General features: G+C 45.0%; 1 protein-coding gene and 1 long non-coding RNA gene across 7 annotated transcripts in view; one reads left to right on the top strand and one right to left on the bottom strand.

The window, feature by feature from the left end:
- The window catches only part of PTPN2 (protein tyrosine phosphatase non-receptor type 2), a 77,827-nt gene extending 66,431 nt beyond the window's left edge, over window positions 1–11,396 (bottom strand). For 2 of the 5 annotated variants that reach the window (XM_067015762.1, XM_067015761.1), the window contains exon 1: window positions 11,193–11,376. In XM_067015762.1, the coding sequence (XP_066871863.1) occupies window positions 11,193–11,261 (69 nt within the window). In that variant the 5' untranslated portion in view covers window positions 11,262–11,376. Of the gene's footprint in view, window positions 1–11,192 lie in introns of all 5 variants that reach the window. The other 3 variants (XM_067015763.1, XM_059039877.2, XM_067015765.1) reach the window with 3 other exon arrangements.
- LOC136792740 (uncharacterized) lies at window positions 11,029–12,685 on the top strand. 2 transcript variants are annotated; one of them, XR_010837021.1, is made up of 3 exons: window positions 11,029–11,195; window positions 11,576–11,753; window positions 12,146–12,685. It is a non-coding gene; the product is annotated as an uncharacterized lncRNA (long non-coding RNA). The 2 variants fall into 2 exon arrangements; XR_010837022.1 differs by having other exon boundaries at window positions 11,030–11,401.
- The last annotated feature ends 2,702 nt before the right edge of the window (window positions 12,686–15,387 follow it).

Raw genomic sequence — 15,387 nt, forward strand, 5'->3', positions numbered from 1 at the left:
ATTAGAGAAATGCAAATCAAAACTACAATGAGGTATCACCTCACACCAGTTAGAATGGGCATCATCAGAAAATCTACGAACAACAAATGCTGGAGAGGGTGTGGAGAAAAGGGAACCCTCTTGCACTGTTGGTGGGAATGTAAATTGATACAGCTACTGTGGAGAACAGTATGGAAGTTCTTTAAAAAACTAAAAATAGAATTACCATATGACCCAGCAATCCCACTACTGGGCATATACCCAGAGAAAACCATAATTCAAAAAGATACACGCACCCCAATATTCATTGCAGCACTATTTACAATAGCCAGGTCATGGAAGCAACCTAAATGCCCATCAACAGATGAATGGATAAAGAAGATGTGGTACAGCGGAATATTACTCAGCCATAAAAAGGAACGAAATTGGGTCATTTGTAGAGACGTGGATAGACCCAGAGACTGTCATATAGAGTGAAGTAGGTCAGAAAGAGAAAAACAAATATCGCATAATAACGCAAATATGTGGAATCTAGAAAAATGGTACAGATGAACCAGTTTGAAAGGGAGAAACAGAGACAAAGATGTAGAGAACAAACCTATGGACACCATGGGAGGAAAGTGGGGTAGGGATGGTGGTGGTGGTGGTTGTGGGATGAAGTGGGAGATTGGGATTGACACATATACACTAAAATGTATAAAATAAATAACTAATAACCTGCTGTATAAAATCAATCAATAAATAAATTTTAAAAATCATTACATTGTATAATTTTAAATGGTTGACATGGCAAATTGTTACTCATTTTTTACCACAAAAACAATTTAATTGGGTGTCTACCTCATTCCTTATACCAAAATCAAGCCCTGGTTGAGCAACGATTTAAACAGAAATAAAACCATAAAACTGTTGAAAAACACTGGAGAAAATACTTTGTAATCATAGAGAAGCTCTCTCTGAGCCATGGCACAAAAACTTAGAAAGGTTGATAAATCTGATTTCATAAATATTTAAAATTTCTACATAAAAAAAGATCATAAACGAGGTCAAAAGATAATCCATAAATTTAAAAAGTATTTATAATATATGACAAACGCTTAACTTCCTTAATATGTAAAGAGCTCTTACATATCAGAAAGAGAAAGGAAAAAGAAATGACTTTTTAAAATAAAAACTGTTTAATTTCATTCATAATAAGAGAACTGCACAATATAACAACAGTAAGACCATTTTCCACCTATCAGACAAAGATTAAAAAACTAGGTAAAGGTGTAGGGAAACAGGCACTTTCTTATACTATTTATTGATAGACATGTACAACTTCTTTGGAAGGTTATTCACTGCAGCATTGCTTACCATAGCTAAAGACTAGAAATAACCCACATGTCCATTATAGATGAGTGCTTAAATAATGAATACCGTTCAACTGTTAAAATGAACACATGAGATATAAAAGGATGGATTTTCAAAATATAAGTGAAAAAAGCAAGGTGCAAAACAGTATGCTGTTTGTTTCACAGGGGTTGGATAGAGAGAGAGGGAGTGAGAAGGGAGAGAGGAGCGTGATCACCTACAGGGAAGGAATGAGGGAACATGGGGTAAGTGACTTACTTTTCCACTACACACCCTTCTGTACTGTCCTCATTTTTGCCATGTTCATGTAATCCTAACCAAATTATTTACTTATTTATGTATTAAACGACAAGCTCTGGGAGCTCCCTGGTGGTACAGTGGTTAAGAATCCGCCTGCCAATGCTGGGGACACGGGTTTGAGCCCTGGTCCGGGAAGATCCTACATGCCATGGAGCAACTAAGCCCGTGCACCACAATTATTGAGCCTGCGTGCCACAACTGCTAAGCCCACGTGCCACAACTACTGAAGCCTGTGCACCTAGAGCCCATGCTCCGCAACAAGAGAAGCCACCACAATGAGAAGACCACGCACCGCAACAAAGAGTAGCCCTCGCTCGCTGCAACTAGAAAAAGCCTGAGCACAGCAAGGAAGACCCAATGCAGCCAAAAATAAATTAATTAATTTAAAAAAAAATACACACAAGCTCTAAAATTCAGTCCTGGACTCCTATCTGGATCTACTTTAACTGCACTGTAAATGTGGAAAAGTTGAATCTCATTTGTAGCCACCTACAAATGAGTTACATAGCATTTGAGTGATACAAAGTAGGAGTTCAGTCAAGCTATGCTATTTTATTCTTTTTTTTCAAATAAATTTATTCATTTATTTTTGGCTGCGTTGGGTCTTCGTTGCTGCGCACGGGCCCCCTCTAGTTGTGGCAAGCGGGGGCCACTCTTCGTTGCGGTGTGCAGGCTTCTCATTGCGGTGGCCTCTGTTGTGGAGCACGGGCCCTAGAATGCGTGGGCTTCAGTAGTTGTGGCACGAGGGCTCAGTGGTTGCGGCCCGCAGGCTCTAGAACATAGGCTCAGTAGTTGTGGCATACGTGCTTAGTTGCTCCGCGGCATGTGGGATCTTCCTGGACCAGGGCTTGAACCCACGTCCCCTGCATTGGCAGGCAGATTCCCAACCACTGCACCACCAGGGAAGTCCCTATTTTATTCTTATTAAAGTATTTTCCTCACAGAGGAGGGCCTCTCAAAAAGAAGTGTGATACATAGCAGAACTTATTCCACCAGGAATCTTATCTCCCCAACCAGCGACAGGCATAATACGAAGAACCATAACCAACTGGATACCCTGACACATGCAACATATTTAGCTTCCTACCTCATTGTGTCCATCCACAGGATCTTTATACAGAGTATATGCACAAAGATTTGACTAATAAAACAAAGTGAACACTTAACCATCATATAATTCAGGATTCACTTAGGGACCTTAAGTATAAAGAAAGAAATTTCAGTATTTCTCTCATAAGTAGAAACTATCAATTTGGGATTACCTTAAAGTCCTACTTTTTTCTTATAAAATTAATATCTCTTTTCCAATTTCCTAAATTCTTATTTGCTGTTCCTTCACAACAGCTCGAGGTAGAATATTCTAAAGTACAACAAGGATATAACGTTTTCTGTGTATTATATAGAACAAGGCTATGTACCAAACACTAAAGTATTATTTAATACTATATCATAATAAAGTGTTATAACTATCTCACCCTGACAATGTTACAGTAATAGAGATTTTAAAAAATAAAAACTTAAGATTTGAAATGTGAACCTATGTTTTCACTGGTTGAGGCATACATCAGTTCTCACTGTAGTGGAGGACCACCTGGATGGTCTAATGTCCCAGCCTTGACTTGGGGGAGTGGGCCACCCCCTGGGAACCTTACCCCAGGCCGCCTCAAGAATTCCTGGAAGCACTACTAAGTAAGAGGAAATGATAGCTTTCAGAGTATAAGGTTGTTTGAATACAGTAAAAGAAGAAACAAAATAATTCAGTATGAGATTTTCTTTAGAGGAATGAAGGCAGTTTAACACAAAGTTATCAGTGATCAGTGACATGACCCAAATGAACTAGGTGATAGAACAAAGAGCATATTAAATCAGAGTCCTGGGTTGTGAAAGGAATAGGAGCACATAAAAACAAACAAACCTCCCAAACTGAAAAAGATACCAGAAATCCACAGATACACGTTTCCTGGAGGTCATCAACCTCAACAGTTCTTAGGGATCTATGATACCCTTGAAATCACATGCCAAATGTGGGGTAATTGTATGTATGTGGTCATGTCTCTTGTTCACAGGTTTCATCTTAAAGGTGTCTAAAGGTGTCCACGATCTTTAAAAGCAAGGATTTCACTGTTAAGTCAAAACAGCTTCCTGAAACATTACTACTACTGTACCATAAATAGAACATTAAATTAGCACTACATTAAATACATTTAAAATAGCACTACACTCACTTCAGACAACAGCCCAGCAAGGTACAACAGCATTCCAACTAAGAATGTAACAGAAAAGTTTACTATTCTGCTCAGAACAGCAGAGTCAGAACTTACATGCTTTAACACTTAGCCTGCTGAACTGTATCTGTTCCTTAGTTATCAGCTGCTATGTTTTAAGTTTATATGCTAAATTGACTTAGTATACGGTTAGTCGCTATTATCCAAAGTAACCAAGGGTATTATCCAAAGTTCTAAATTACTAGTTGGTTTAAATATTCTCTGCCCCTAACAGTTTACCAATAAGAAATCATTTTAATGGCACCACCAACAGGGAACAGAGCATGGAGAATCCAGATAAGAATTTCCAGGGGAGGGCTTCCCTGGTGGCGCAGTGGTTGAGAATCCGCCTGCCGATGCAGGGGACACGGGTTCGTGCCCTGGTCCGGGAAGATCCCACATGCCGCGGAGCAACTAAGCCTGTGAGCCGTGGCCGCTAGGCCTGCGCGTCCGGAGCCTGTGCTCCGCAACGGGAGAGGCCACAACAGTGAGAGGCCCGCATACCGCAAAAAAAAAAAAAAAAAAAAAAAAAAAAAGAATTTCCAGGGGAAACAAATCATATGAATGCTTATCTGAGAAAGTGAAGAGCACACATATGGTAATTTTAATTCTGCTCTCCTAGATCTTATCTGTCCATAACTCTGGTTTACTCTTTGGAAGAGTGAACAGAGTAAGAAAACAAAGCAATCAGACAGGGTGTCCGAACCGCAGGAGTCTGCAAGAGCTGTGACAGTTCTCCAACTGGGAACAGGGAATTCTTGTGGATACTAATGATCTGGAAGAAGCCAAAAAGGGCTATTGGAGATTCTGGTTAAAATCAAAAAACTGAACGAGAGGCAAGCTAGAAAGAGCCTATAGGGGACAACAAAGCTATCTGGATTTCCATGATTATAGGTATCAGTAACCTACAGAACCTGTCAAAGGCAAAAACAGTATTATTTCTAGTTCTATATTCTTCACTGGAGAATCATTCCCCCAGCTGCTTTTCCTTAAAGCAGTGGTTCTTACCTTCTGAGGAATCACAGAGCTCCATTTAAGAATCTGACCAAAGTTGTACTTCCCTGGTGGTTCAGAATTCGCCTGCCAATGCAGGGGACATGGGTTCGAGCCCTGGTCCAGGAATATCCCACATGCTGCAGAGCAACTTAAGCCCGTGTGCCCCAACTACTGAACTATAATCTAGAGCCTGCGAGCCACAACTACTAAACCAGCATGCCACAACTACTGAAGCCCACGCACCTAGAGCCCATGCTCTGCATCAAGAGAAGCCACCGCAATGAGAAGCCCATGCACTGCAATGAAGAGTAGCCCCCGCTCGCCACAACTAGAGAAAGCCCATGTGCAGCAATGAAGACCCAATGCAGCCAAAAATAAATAAATAAAATAATTTTTTTAAAAAAGAAAGAATCTGACCAAAGCTATGGAATCCCCCAGAAACTACATCCTCCAGGGCATTCACTCAAGTTAGCACAGTTTCAGGGGACTTGAAAATCCCTTTCCAGTCTAATCCATGGATCCCAGATGCTGTTTTAAAGGCCTCCAGTCCCAAAATGACCCAACCTATTATAACACATTCTACTCTCTCCTTGCCGTCAAAAATGTAGATGATTCTCTCAGTACCATTAATCTCAAGTAGATCAAAAGAAGCAACATAGGCTGTCATGCTGGTCAAGCAGGACAGTGCTGTAGTGAGAATCACAAGGACGGGATTTAGGCCCCCGCTGTATCACTAATGGATATGGTAACCTTACAGAAGTCACAACCTCGTGCTGGACAGTTTCTCCTCAGCTGTGAGTGAGGGGTTGGAATAAACCAAGGTGCTGACATCTTACAAATGGAGCAGTACTCTTGTTTAGAGAATACTATCTGAGCATCTAACACACTGCAGGCCTACAGGCAGATGGTGGGGAAACAAAGGAAAATGAGGCAGTCCTCAAGGAGCCAGACAGACAAGTAGACAGTTATAAAGCAATGTGACTGGACTTTCCTGGTGGTGCAGTGGTTAAGAATCTGCCTGCCAATTCAGGCAACATGGGTTTGAGCACTGGTCCGGAAAGATTCCACATGCCGTGGAGTAACTAAGCACGCCCACCACAGCTACTGAAGCCCGTGCCTAGAGACTGTGCTCCACAACAAGAGAAGCCACCGCAATGAGAAGCCCACGCACCTCAACGAAGAGTAGCCCCTGCTCGCCACAACTAGAGAAAGCCCGCACGCAGCAACGAAGACCCAACATAGCCAAAAATAAATAAATAAATATATATATTTTTAAAAATAAAAATAAAACAATGTGACTCATACTCTAATAAAAGAATATAGAGGGTTCAGGAATCAGAGAATGAGCATATAACTAAAGTCTAGTCTTGGAGACACTTCCCAGAAAATAAGGTAGGCAAAGAGTATGTCCAACATGTGCAAAGACTCCAAGGTGTGAGAAAGCAGGTGCTTCTCAAGGAAATTCAAGGAGTTTAATACGGCAAGCACTGAGAACTTAAAGGCTGGCAGGAGAATGTGCAACAGACACTGCAAGGGAAGTGTTTTACAATACGACAGCTTTGATTTATCCTCCACACTGGCTGCTCACTGTAAGTACTAGAAGAATAGAGTTCATTTGATATTTAACTTCTAAAAATTAGTTGAATCACAAATGGTAAAAACTGCTCTTACTCTGACAGTATTTGAACTACAAATTTCTAATAAAGAAAAATGACCAGTCAGTTAAGAGTTCCATAAGTCTGATTAATCAACCAAATTCCTTCTGAGCTACCACTTACTAGAAACATTATTCCATGACCTAGCTTTTGCCATTTCCCTACAGTTTTACTCTCTTCCCCGAAAGGCTCACAGAACTCCATTCCTTTCCTCTGCCCTTCTAATGCCCCAGCCTGATTCAGACAGCAATCATCAGTGACAAAGGAAAAGCAAAAAGCAATCATGAACATTTCTCAAAAAGCCAGAATTAATCTCAGACTACATTAATGTTATTAGTCTGTCGCTCAGACAATTTAGACTTTTCCAGCAATCTCACTTCTGCCAACCATGCCCGTCCAAGGCAAGTCTTCTGCCGTGTGCTCCTGATCCCATCAACTCCTGCTTCCTGAGGTTTCTGGTTCCAATAATCTTCCCTTCTCTTTCTTCAACCTCCAGTCTCTTTAGGCTTCCCCCCTCCCCAATTATGTGAACACACCAAGTCACCCATCTGTGGTAGGAAGTCATGTTCAACAAACACATATCAAGTGCCCACTAGATGCCTGAATCTGCACAAGGCATTGGCACAGCCTGCAGGAAGGCTAATGAGGCCAAGAAAAGATAAACTAAGAGTCAGCTCCAACCCAGTCATTCATTCCCAGAAACCTCCCATTTCAAAAGTTATGTTATAAAAGCAACTGTTCAAAGGGGGTAAAAAGAGTAAGGGGCCAGGGCTCCCCTGGTGGTGCAGTGGTTAAGAATCTGCCTGCCAATGCAAGGGACAGGGGTTTGAGCCCTGGCCTGGGAAGATCCCACATGCCACGGAACAACTAAGCCTGTGTGCCACAACTGCTGAGCCTGCACTCTAGAGCCTGTGAGCCACAACTACTGAGCCCATGTGCCACAATTAATGAAGCCCATGTGCCTAGAGCCCGTGCTCCGCAACAAGAGAAGCCATGACAATGAGAAGCCTGCACACCGCAACAAAAAGTAGCCCCCACTCACAACTACAGAAAGCCCGCGCACAGCAACAAAGACCCAATGTGGCCAAAAATAAAAACAAATAAATAAGAAAAAAAATTTTTAAAGGGTAAGGGGCCAGAGTATCAGTCTCAAAATAATGCATTCACTTTTCCTACAAGACTTTGAATAATAAGGTATAAAGCAAAAGTCCTCACACTGCTAAGCAAGTCTAGCTCTTAGTTATATTTAGCTTTTTTGCTCAGGAGCAAAACCTTTCTTTTCCTAGTCAAATTTGTATAGCCAAAAAAAAGCATAACTCTTCTCAAACGTTATCATCAATATACCCACTGCTGTGATCTACAAAGAAGAAAGCCCACTGTAACACTTTTTCCTACTCAAACGATAGTGGTTTGCTTAACAGAAACTGTGGTCTCAAAGTCCTGTGCTGCTGTATCACGTCCAATGTCCTGTCTTGAAAGGGGAGGCCATGGGACACTATGGGTACATAACAGGGGATCCCACCCTGCAAGGGAGGGCCGGGAAGCTCCTCCCACTGCCTCACCCTGAGGAAGTGAGACTCCAGGAATGAGGAGGAGGTAGTTAAGCAAAGGGGGAAAGAAAAAGGGAAAGATAAGTTGTGCTCAGGCAAAGGGAACTACTATATCTACTTCCCTTCCCTTAAGGGAAGGACAGACAGCACATTTCAAGGAGCAGAAGAACCCAATGACAAAGAGGGAAGAAAGTCATATGGTGAGGCAGGACCTGTGGTCTTGTGAGCCGTGGCAGGGGTTTGAAGTCTACATGGTGAGCAATGGGAAACCACTGAAGGTTTAAAGCAGGGAAGTCACATACTCATGCTTCATTTCAGCCACCATTCCCCACTCCATCCCACATCTGACTTCTGTATTCCACTCAACTTGCTCTTTTCAAGGAATCTGTTTATCTTCTAGCCATTAATTTAACGGGCACTTTCGGTTTTGACCTTGTTGGTGCCCCTGCAGCACATGCCTGCTGAACATCAGCTCCCTCCACACCCACCACCAATTTTCCCCCCACTTCTATGGCTATTCCTCTCTAGCCTTCTTTTTGCAAGCTCCTCTTTCTCTACCTATGCCCTTAAACATTGCTATCTGTCAAGACTCTGTCCTTGGCTTTCAGCATTTCCAAACCCTGTTTTCCCTAAGTGATCTCACCTGCATCTAGGACCTCAAATACCATCTGCATGCTCATGATGTCCAAAATCATTTACAGCTCAGACCTCTCCTGAACTCCAAATTTATATATTAAACTAGTCCCATTTCGATGTCTTACAGGAAGCAAATTGAACAGTTTCAAAACCAAACAAATCTATCCCCTTAGCATTTCAAATCTGTATCTCCCCTTCATTCTTCCTGCCACTGCCTGAGTTCAAGAGCTCAACATCTCTCCTCAGGTTGACTCCCAAAGACCCACCTCCCTGTACCAGCTGCCCAGTTAGCCACACCCAACCCACAGCTAGAATGGACTTGCTAAAAGGTAAAGAGAATATGATTGCGGTACTTCCAAGCATCAAATTCCACAGTGGGTCCTATCAACTAGCTCACAGTCCTCAGACTTATCTACAAGGGCCCACGGGCTCCGTCTTACTGTCTGGCCTTGTCCCCAAGGCACCTCAACGTCATACCGCACTCTGCACCAGGCTCAGCCGTTGGCAGTTCTCTTGGCCTTCTATGCTCTGTGTCTCTGCACACACACATTTCTTTCTCCTCTGAACACTAATTCTCTCCCTCCTTCATTCTCCTCCCCTGGCCGACTTGTCCTTCAAGACTCAGGCAAGACCCTACCTCCTCCAGGAAGCTGCACCAGGACTCCCAAATGCATCCTGTGGGGGATGCACAGCACCCTGTGCTTAACACGAGCTTCTGCGTTCTTACTCTCATGTTTTCATCTGCTTCTTCCCTAGTTACCACTCTCCACTCGGCTGGATCCTGGAGAGCAGGGACTCCGTCTAACATTGGCACATGATAAGGTGTTACAAGTGAGTAAATGAAAATATGGAATTGTGATGAGGCCTTCAAGAGACCAAGTCCCAGAAGGTGAGTGCCTCAGGAGCAGGAACCTGGTCAGTGGCTCTCTGCTGAATCCCCAAGGCTCAGGGCAGGGTGCACAGCGCAATCTGTAGAATGGCTGAGTGGATGTTTAGAGTCAAAGGAAAACAGAGTCAAAACTCTCCTGGACTTGCTTTCCATTTTTTCCTGGTTTGTGACCAACTTTAACAAAACACCAGTGTATACTGCATGATTTGTACTGACCAAACAAATGCTCTTGTTCTTCCACTAGGAAAAAAAATAATAATAAGAGCTTTGACCAACCCACTAAAGGATTCCTAGGCAGAAGCCCATGGAAGGATTTCCTGAACTCTATGAAACTGAAGGCAATTTTCAGTGGATATAAATGCATTTTTCTGGTGAGATGGATTACACTTTTCACTGAATATTCATGGATATTAATGATAAAAAAAAAGTCAAACTACTTAATCAAAATGTCAAGCTGAATTAGGCTGTAGTATGCACCGTCTCGTCTCAAACCTGTATTTTGATAAACCACTCGCAACCTGGGGACAGCAGCCTCTCCTAAAACAAATGTAACTGGAGAAGACACAGCTGGCAGGCTCTCACTTAGAGCTTCCTACCAGAATTTGCATTTAAAACTTCCTATAATTGGGAAAGTCCTTACCAGCATTCTCTGACACACTCTGACCCACGTGAATCAGCGTATTTATGACACATCCTGCTAATGTGCTCAAGAAGAAAACGTTACATTACGAACATAATGACAAGAGGAACTGTCATCTAATTAAACGGGAAGGGGAAAAGCACGGGAGCATCTAGATTTACAGGAAAACCCTTTTTGTGTGTATTTTACTGTACACAGAGCAACCTGAGCAACGGGAGCAGCATTTAGCTCACAACCACTCACTGCAATCCTGGAAATAACATGCAATAATTAGCAGTAGGAAGCAAACAACTATGTCACTTTAAAGGAGATAAAATGAAGTTCTGCTCGATCGAAAGGCTCCGTGGTTGACCCAGGAGACCGTCCCAGGGCGCGTCTCCACGAGGTGACCAGAAATCACGCCGGGCGCCTGCGTTCTGGGAGCTGCCTCACGACGCCCGGAGACTCGAGCCCCTCAGGCCGGGCCCCGGGGCGCGGACGACCCCTCGGCGCCTACCCTGACTCACCGAGCTACTTCCAGAAAGCTCTGAGGGGGCGACGGCGTGCCGGGGACGCTCGGGCCGCGGCTGCCCGGACGCCCCACCGCGGTTCCGCGACCCTCCCCGGCTCCCCGACCCCCCGACCCCCCGACTCTCCGACCCCCCGACCCCCTGACCTCGCGGCCGCCCCCTGTACCGTCGCGTCCACGCCCACGCCCGCCCCCCGGCACCGCCCCCCGGAGCCCACTGCGCCTGCGCGCATGCGGCCGCCCCAACCCCGAGCTCCCGAGCGCCGAGGCCCGGGCGGCGCACGCGCGCCCTGAGGTGGCCCGCGCGCCGCCACTTCCGCCCCAGCGGGAGTCGGCGGAGGCGGCGAGTGCCGGTGGATGCCGGCATGCGCAAGCCAGGTCTTCGGAAGGGGCGGCGGTGGCTGCGCGAGCCCGCCACTCACCAGGTACAGCTGCTGCCAGCGATTCTGAGCGTCCAACTCATCAAACTCCCGCTCGATGGCGGCCGACATGGCGCCGGCCGCGAGCTGGCGCGAGGGAGCCTGCGCCGGCGGAGAGGCTCGGGCCCCGCACGATCAGGGAAGCGCGCAGCCGCTGCCGCGCATGCGTCCGCCACGCCCCCACGCTGCCCCGGCCGCAGGGAAAGTACCTGGTTCGTGACGTCAGCGCGCCGGCTGCGCCGCGCGGGGCGGGGCGGCGGGGGAGGCGAGGCCCAGGCGGTGCCCAGGTGGAGGGGGCGGGGCTTGGCGGCGCCAGAGGCCGGGCTCCGGGGAGAGCAGTCAGTTGAGTACCTTGGGGTTTGATTTTTATTTTGAATGTCCTCTAGGTCAGTTTAGCGGCCTGTGCACCACTTTGTCCTCTCGGAAAATGTAAACCAGGACTGCTTCCCGCTCCTGGGCGCCCGCTGGTTTTGTGCCAAATAAACCGCTGCAGCAAAAGGAGAAGCAACCTCTCCTGGAGGTTGGAGACTACAGCTTGTTAAGTGAACGTTACACAACTTAAAAGTTAGTGTTACCTGTAAAAAGAGCAAATTGTCTGTTACCAAAAAAGTGCTGATTATGGAAATCATCTCGCTTCACATAGGGAAACTCATCTGCTTAGGACACCTTATCATCTTCAGTAAGAAATGTGAAGGGTTAGAAAAACGTTAGTGTGCTGTCCAACACTAAAATTTAAATTTTAATTAAAATTAAATGAAATGACAAAGATTCTCTCCTTGACCAAACTCTACTCAGGATCCTCTGAGCTCTTTTTCAGCTAAGTCTCAACTTTTGGGCTTCCCTGTTTCTCTCTGCATTGTCGAATTTTAGCAAGAATCCCCCATTCTCAGTATCTGGTTACTCTTAATTTTTTTTTTCTTTTTTTTTTTTTTTTTTTTTTTTTGGCCACACCTCAGGGCATGCAGAACCTCCCTGGACCAGAAATCGAACCTGCACCCCCTGCAGTGAAAGCACGGAGTCTTATCCCCTGGACCACTAGGGAAGTCTCTCATCACTCTTGATATTTAACCAGGTTCCGCGTCTTCTGCCATCCCCCGGGGTGACATCTGATATCCGTGGCCTGCCTTCAGCTAGAATCCTATTAGGCTTACCCAGAACCCCCCAGTGCTTCCTCTGTTAAAAACAAAACTACAGACCCAAAATGAAGTCGCTTGGGAAGCCCCGTGTCACCAAACCTAAACTTGATGGTAGTTTCAGCTCTCCCAGAAATGGAACTTAAAGCAAGAGTCACTAATCACCACTGGTTAGGTGATCTGCCTGATAGACCCCTGCCCTCGACCCTGCAGTAACCAGTTCACTTCTCTGCCTGAGATAACTCCCTTGTTCCAACTCCCTACTACCTGTAAGTCTTTCATTTTGTGTAGCTTCTTGGAGCTCCTGTCCATCTGCCCAATACATGAATCATTTAATAAAGCCAATAAGATCTTTAAATTTTACTCAGTTGAATTTCATTTTTTAACACCTCTTAGTAATTTTCCATCCACTGACCCCCACCCCGTCCCCCAGCTTGGCTATAAATTCCCACTTCCCATTCTGAATTTGGAGTTGAGCCCAATCTCTCCCCGACTGCAAGACCCATTGCCATTGTCCCTATACCTGTCACAGTAGTCACCCCACACACACCTTGAATAAAGTTTTCCTTACCTCATCATCTTCTACAAGTATCAGGAATAATTTTTTTCTTTAACAGAAATTGAGAATTCAGTTCCTCAGTTGAATTAGCCACATTTCAAATGCTCAATAGCCACATGAGCTAGTGGCTAAAGTATTGCAGAGCATACAAATCATCGAAGTTCTGTGGAACGGAGCTACATGAGACTTTTAAAATACTTGGGGAAAAAAAGTGTCCTTACACACATAAAATAATGAAAACACTGATCAGAAAAAAACCAGTAAGCTGTGGTAGCAAGAAGAAACTGTAATAAAGAAAATTAAGCAGCCAATCAGCGTTTCTACTTACAGAGTGTAATTAAGGAATATATAAGGTCTCCCTCCAGAAGTGCCCCACAATCTAATTGTCCTGGTTTCTGAAGTTCTGTCCTTGAAACTGATTATTTAGATTAAAGGCAGGGTATCTCCTGGGATACCCCATGATTCTTAGCATCAATCCCCTCATCAAATCTTGATCTCAAAGCAACAGTTCTTGTCACCAGATGCACACCATCATTCAGGAACTCACTTGTCAACCCCCAGTTGGGGGAGCAGCGCTAGCCCTCTAACGGTTTGTCCTAGTTTGCTGCGAGCAGCTAGGATTCTAAGGCAGTGGTTCTCACCCCAGCAGCATCTGCATTGACTGCGAGCCATGAAATGAACAGATGAACTACATTCCCCACGTGGCACCGTCTACCTCATTCCATGGGGGAGATGGGTTGCCCTGGACCCTCCAGTCGCCCTAGAGAGGCTCAGCATGGCCTCCAGCGGTTGGTGCTCCTGATGGTATCTTTCAGTTGTGAGACACATGGGAGGGGCAGAGAGCAGAGGAGGAAATGAACGGAGAGAGAAGCACAGTGGTAGGAGAATTACTGCTTCGGAGACAATTAGGAGGTATTTTTATGACCACAGGAAATTTGAGAAGGAGCAATGTCTACAGAGGATTTCTGGGATGTTTCTGGGGTATATCCTGTGAAAACTCCTGGAACAAGACTTGAAGAAAACTGATAAGAAAGATCTAAAGTATTCTTCAAAGCTTGTGTAGTTGGATTTTTGTTTCATTTGAATGAAAGTTCATGCAGACAGGGGTCCAGGAGCCTGGCTTGTATAGTCAAGTGGCATGAGGGTCCACAGACGTTAAATAATGTTGAAGCAATCTAGTAAAGCTTCTCAAACTCAACTTATTCAAATCTGGATTCAAGACCTTATTGTTGAGACCTGCTTCTTTTTCTGCATTCTCTCTCCCATCACCCATTTACTCAAGCCACAAACCTGGACGATAACCTCACCGTCTCCCCATCCTTTCTCTTCTGTGTCTAACAGGTCACTTGATTCTGTTGATTCTTCCTTCTAAGGACTCTCTCTCTGCTCCACTCTGTCCCCCCTGCTGCTCCCTTAGTTGAGGTTTCGTCATCTTCCTGCCTTGTCTCCTGTCCCATCTAACTGTATGATGTCCCATTTGGGAATCCCAAGTCCAGCATAGTGCCTGGAATACAGTAGATGAAAAACAAACGTGACTGAATGGATCTCTGTTGGACATTTAGATTGTTTCCAATTTTCCTGCCATATAAAAATGCTGCAATATCCTTTTTGGATATAGCTCCTCCCTCCTTTTTAAGGATTATTTCCTTTGGATAAATACCCAGAAGTGGAATTATTGGGCAAAAAGGTATCACTGTTATCTCCATTTAGATTTTCCCAGAAGCAAGCCCTGAGAAGGAGATTTGAGTGCAAGTATGTTATGTGGGAGGTGATGCCAGGAAACCCTGGTGAAAGAGTGTGGAAGGGAGGCAGGAACAGGAAGGAAGGAAGCCGCAAAGGGTTTGTTAACAACCCGTTACCGCTGTAGGCAACTGGACCTGGTTCCCCTGGAGAGCTCCAAGAGGAAGTCCAGAACTACTGCTGAGCTATCCAAACCGAAAAGCAAGGAAGCTGGGGTGTTACCACCAACTCCTCACTTGTCATGGTTTGCAGAAAGCTTCTAGAAGCTCTTGGTGCTCTGGCACTCCAGCTTGCCCTGGTGTAAACTGAGCGTGTTCCTGCTGTGGATGCGTGTCTACTTCTCCCCCTGATTCACATGTTGAAATGTAGATGGGACCTTTGGGAGGCAATTTCGTCACAACGGTGGAGCCTCATTAAAAGAAACCTCAGCGAGTTCTGTTGCTCCTTTACTGCCGCACAGGGGGAAACGGCGAGAAGACAAAAGACAGCCATCTATGAGCCAGGAAGCTGGCTCTCATTAGACACTACATCTGCTGGCATTTGATCTTGGACTTCCTAGCCTCCAGAACTGTGAGAAATAAATGCTTGAGCCAGCACATCTATGGGATTTTGATTATAGCAGCCCAAATGGACAGTTCCCATGGCCAGAACATCTTTAAGCAGAAAATAGTCTCTAAGAGTACAGGTGGCTGTTGAGGGGATATGGGCAGGGCACTTAGAGAATCTGCTAAAGATATTTTTGTAGCTTTTGAAATGCAATACTAAA

Source organism: Kogia breviceps, chromosome 15 (assembly GCF_026419965.1).
Source record: "Kogia breviceps isolate mKogBre1 chromosome 15, mKogBre1 haplotype 1, whole genome shotgun sequence".
Taxonomy (NCBI): domain Eukaryota; kingdom Metazoa; phylum Chordata; class Mammalia; order Artiodactyla; family Physeteridae; genus Kogia; species Kogia breviceps.